The sequence below is a fragment of the Phaethon lepturus genome, unplaced genomic scaffold, assembly GCF_000687285.1.
Source record: "Phaethon lepturus isolate BGI_N335 unplaced genomic scaffold, ASM68728v1 scaffold31956, whole genome shotgun sequence".
NCBI classification, from domain to species: Eukaryota; Metazoa; Chordata; class Aves; order Phaethontiformes; family Phaethontidae; genus Phaethon; species Phaethon lepturus.
Window position 1 is genome coordinate 31,445 of NW_010548958.1, and position 4,041 is coordinate 35,485.

The 4,041-nt window shown below is 40.0% G+C and overlaps 1 protein-coding gene across 1 annotated transcript in view; it reads right to left on the reverse strand.

Annotated features, from left to right (window-relative positions):
- MSANTD1 (Myb/SANT-like DNA-binding domain containing 1) overlaps positions 1-2,300 on the reverse strand; it is a 20,799-nt gene extending 18,499 nt beyond the window's left edge. Inside the window, 2 exon segments of the mRNA XM_010290142.1 lie at positions 1,583-1,847; positions 2,267-2,300. Of these exon segments, the coding sequence (XP_010288444.1) occupies positions 1,583-1,847; positions 2,267-2,300 (299 nt within the window).
- Positions 2,301-4,041: the final 1,741 nt, after the last annotated feature.

The following is a 4,041-nucleotide window of genomic DNA, read 5'->3' on the forward strand; positions in this document are numbered from 1 at the left end:
GAGCGTATGTATGTGAGTGATTTTATGTCTTCCCTTCCCCCGGTGCAACTTTAAAGTAAGAACATTAATTGGAAAAACCGAGACGGTCTGATTGATGACAACACTGAAAATTTAGAACAAAGGCTGACAGAAATAACCTATTCCTCTTGGCAGTTACGGCACTTAAATATCGGGCAGCGTTGCTAGACACCTGTAAAAGCTCGGTGCCAGGAGATGGATTTCTCAGCAGGGAGGGCTGCAGATTTAGCAGGCCTGGTAGCCAACAACTCCCGACTTCTAAATCTGCGTGCGAGTGTGAATTGCTGGGTGATGCTGGGCAAAAATTTACCTTACTTCCAGCTTTCTCATCTCCAGTCTGGGTGAAGAAAATGGTAAGGATTACAGCAGGGTTAGTAAAACATTTTGGAGCCGTTAGCATTTGCTACAAAACATCGAGTTTAATATTGTGGGAAATGATGTTGAAGATTATGCTTGTGGATCATACAAATGTAGACGAAGGACATTCAAAGTTAAGGGGTTTACAGGATTTTCCCTAGTTTTCCATTTGATGAGAAGTCTCTGCATTAAATACAGTAAGGGTGCCTTACAGAAAAGCGAGCAGTTTTAACATGGTTGCCTGCTGTAATAACCTTTTTTATTATTAATACGAGCTTTGAGGAGAGATTAAATAAGAGAGTCACATATTTGATTTTCTTGCATTACAAGCACATAGCTAAAATCACCACTCAGGATTTCCAGTATGAGGCAGTTTGTGCCTCACAGAGATAAGAATTTAAAAAAAAAAAAAAAAAAAAAGGAAAAAAAGATATGCAAATATTTCTGTTAAGTTCTAATTATTTTTTCCCCTGCAAACAACAAATGCTTCGCATTTTCTAAAGCCAACTTCCCCTCCTGACTGACACCGCCTGTTCTGTATCACCCCGTAGACACCTCCGCCCCCCCCCCGGCTCCCCCGAGCAGCATCGAGGGTGCACAGCGATTCTCTCTCTGCAGATATAACAGTGCTGCTGCTGCTGCTGCCGCTTATAATTATAGCAATGTGTGTCACTCAGTAATAAGACGTTCAATTATTCTTGTCCCCGTGAAGTGTAACCCTTCAACTCACAAGAACAAAATCGAGGAGTCTCAGCCCCCCCCCCCCCATATTATTCTGCTTTTTTGTGGGTTTTGGTTGGTTTTTTTTTTAACTTTGCCTTGCAATACCGATTCTCACTGGCCACTTCAAACTGCAGGAGTTTCACTGCAAGGAACTGCTGCCAAGCTAACACAAGCAGTCCCCTCAGCAAAGAGAGAGGAAAAAAAAAAATCTCTTTTCCCACTAAATACATTTCCATCCCTCTGCATCATAACAACATTAGCTAATTATAAAGAAACAAAGTTGTCCCAGAGTTTGACATGAAATGGGGGAAAAAATTAACAATGACGTAACAGCACTGGCAAGAGAGAATTTTAAAAGCGATATGAACAATCTTTAATCTTTTATCGACAGATTTCCTCTAGGAGACTTCTTTCTGAAAGGCAAAAATCACTGCGTTGTCCCTGCTAAAATCTCTTAAAATAAAAAGAATTAACTGAAGCTTACCTGTACTGGAATGTCATATTTGTAATTTTTATCTTTATTTCCTCTCCGTGGCGAATTTCTCCAGTCATTTCAAAGAGTTTGTTAGCCATTTTCTCATAAACTTTGGCATTCCTTTTAGTTTGTTTCAGCTCATCAAAAAATTCTTCCCAAACCAGCATTAAACCTCTCATTTCTGCATCAGTCCAGTTTCTGGCCCTCCTGTGTTTCTCAGTCTGAGAAGAGACAATGTAACTGGGAATTTCTGCTGCAGCCATTGCTGACTGACCTAAAAGGGTTTTAAAAGAGGACACTTAATATAGATTGAGTTTTTAGTTTAGGTTTTTTGTAGTGCAAGACATGCATATGTGGATAAAGAATTTGAATGACAACAGAACATATGAAACCTTTTTGCAACAGCTTGAAGCTTGAGTGCACAAAATGGGGCCTACATCTGACAGGCAGGAATTTAGTTAAAAGCTTTTAAACAGAGAAACGTCATTTTGATGTCACGTTTCCATAGCAACAGAGCAACTGCATAAGCTACAACAACAAAAACCTTTTAACTGAAAGCCAAAGAATCAGGACAAAGTTGACAGGCCATCAATATTAAAGCTTTTAAACACTTTAGGTTTAACAAAAAAAAGATCTATGCAGCCTTTGAGAAGCTACTTTTAAGTTTCTACTTCTTTTTTAGCTTTCCCTTACCTTTTAGGCAGACAATCTGCTAGCAGGGGGTCATGGTCGCCTGAACGAGCTTTTAAGTTGCGCCTTGACAGACTCTTTAGGAGGTTGCAAGGACTGAGGCCATGTACACAAAAAAAAAAAGGTTTTTTTGCAAAGATAGTCTGCAAAAAGCTTCAGCCAGCTTTATGAAAACTATACATCTCTAAGCTAATAAATGTTTAAGCAGGCAGGCTCATTAAAAAGGAGCCTGCGTCTGGGTTTAAGAACATGCACAAAATAGTATTTAAGTGTTTAAATATAGAGAGAAACGTATATACAATTTCAATATAAAGCCACTTTTTTTTTTTTCCCCCGAGATGTTTTGCTGCTGATAAGCACACACTGCAGTCCTGTCAGTATGAATTTGCCTTTGTAGGTATGTATTACTGGATGTGTATTTTGTATTCCCAGTAATTTCGGTGCTATTTATGCAGCCTGTGTTCTGCCTTAGGACTGCAGCAGAAGCATTTCACCTGCTTTATGGGGAACCTAAAAGGATTATTCAACGAGTTAAAAAAAGGCTGTGAGATGCTTAGAACTGTGAATAAATTGCTTTGCTGTAAAACAAGCATTTTGAGCTGGTTTCTATATAGGGCTACATTCTGCCAGCAGTTATACCAGAGGAGCACCGCTTATTCATCGAATTAAATATTGTGCAACACGAGCAGTGGGCCAAATTCTGCCCCCGCTTACACGCGTGCAATCTGACAATGATCTTCCACAAAACAGTGAAAAGCAGGAACTGCATTAATTCAAGCAGTACAACCAGCTAGAGAGAAAGGTGTTCATCTCCTACAGTCCCAAGAAAACCGTGTTACGTAAAATATAAATAAATAAACCACGGACCTTTCTTATTATTATTTTCTGTTTCAGCATATAACAGCAATAACGACCTCACTGCAGGGCATTTCCTGAAGATTAATGACAGGCAGGGGTTAATGGCCTGAGGCTCACCCAGTCAGTCCTTAATCCCCAGGAAATGTTCTGTGCCTCAATCCTTAATGCTTAAGTATCCTATAAATTGTAAGTCTTCTCATAACCACATCCTTGATCTTAACAATAGTTTCAAAACACACGGCTTGGTTTGTATCCTGGAGATGGCAAAGAGAGCACATAATGTTCCTAAAAGGTACACTAGTAAAATCTGTAGTATCGTTGCCTTCTTTTTAGTTTATTTATGCTGTTGTTTATTACAAAAGGCACAATAGCATATCATGGAACAAGGGGGTGGGGGGTGGGGAGAATCATATATACTTTACATAGGAACTCCCACTGATCCAATCCTGAACATGTCTCTGTCAGAAATCTACCTGCTGAGTCACTGGCTTCCTAAAAAAAAACAATTAAAAATCCCCTAGCTTCCAGATAACTACTTTTAACTACTAATATGACATCCTAGCAACTATTACCTTTAAAAATGTGTAAACAGCAGCATATGTTGTGCTGATGATCTTGCATGGTTTGTCTCTTGGGTGGCCAGCTGGGAGACATCACATGATCCGGGGACAGATGGTGGTCAGAAGAGGATCAGCTGGTGACACGTTCATTTTATTAATTTATTGTTTTGTTTTGAAATTCCCATCACTTAACCTTGGGCTCCATGCAGCTATGTTAATAAAACCATACCCAACTGGGCTGGCTGCAGGGGCTAGGGAGCACCAGGAGATGTTTAAGGAAGCAACGCAGCGTCCGAGAGGAAGACACCAATGGTCTCTTCTTACAGCGCTGGGTCTGAATCGGGACCAACACATGCTACT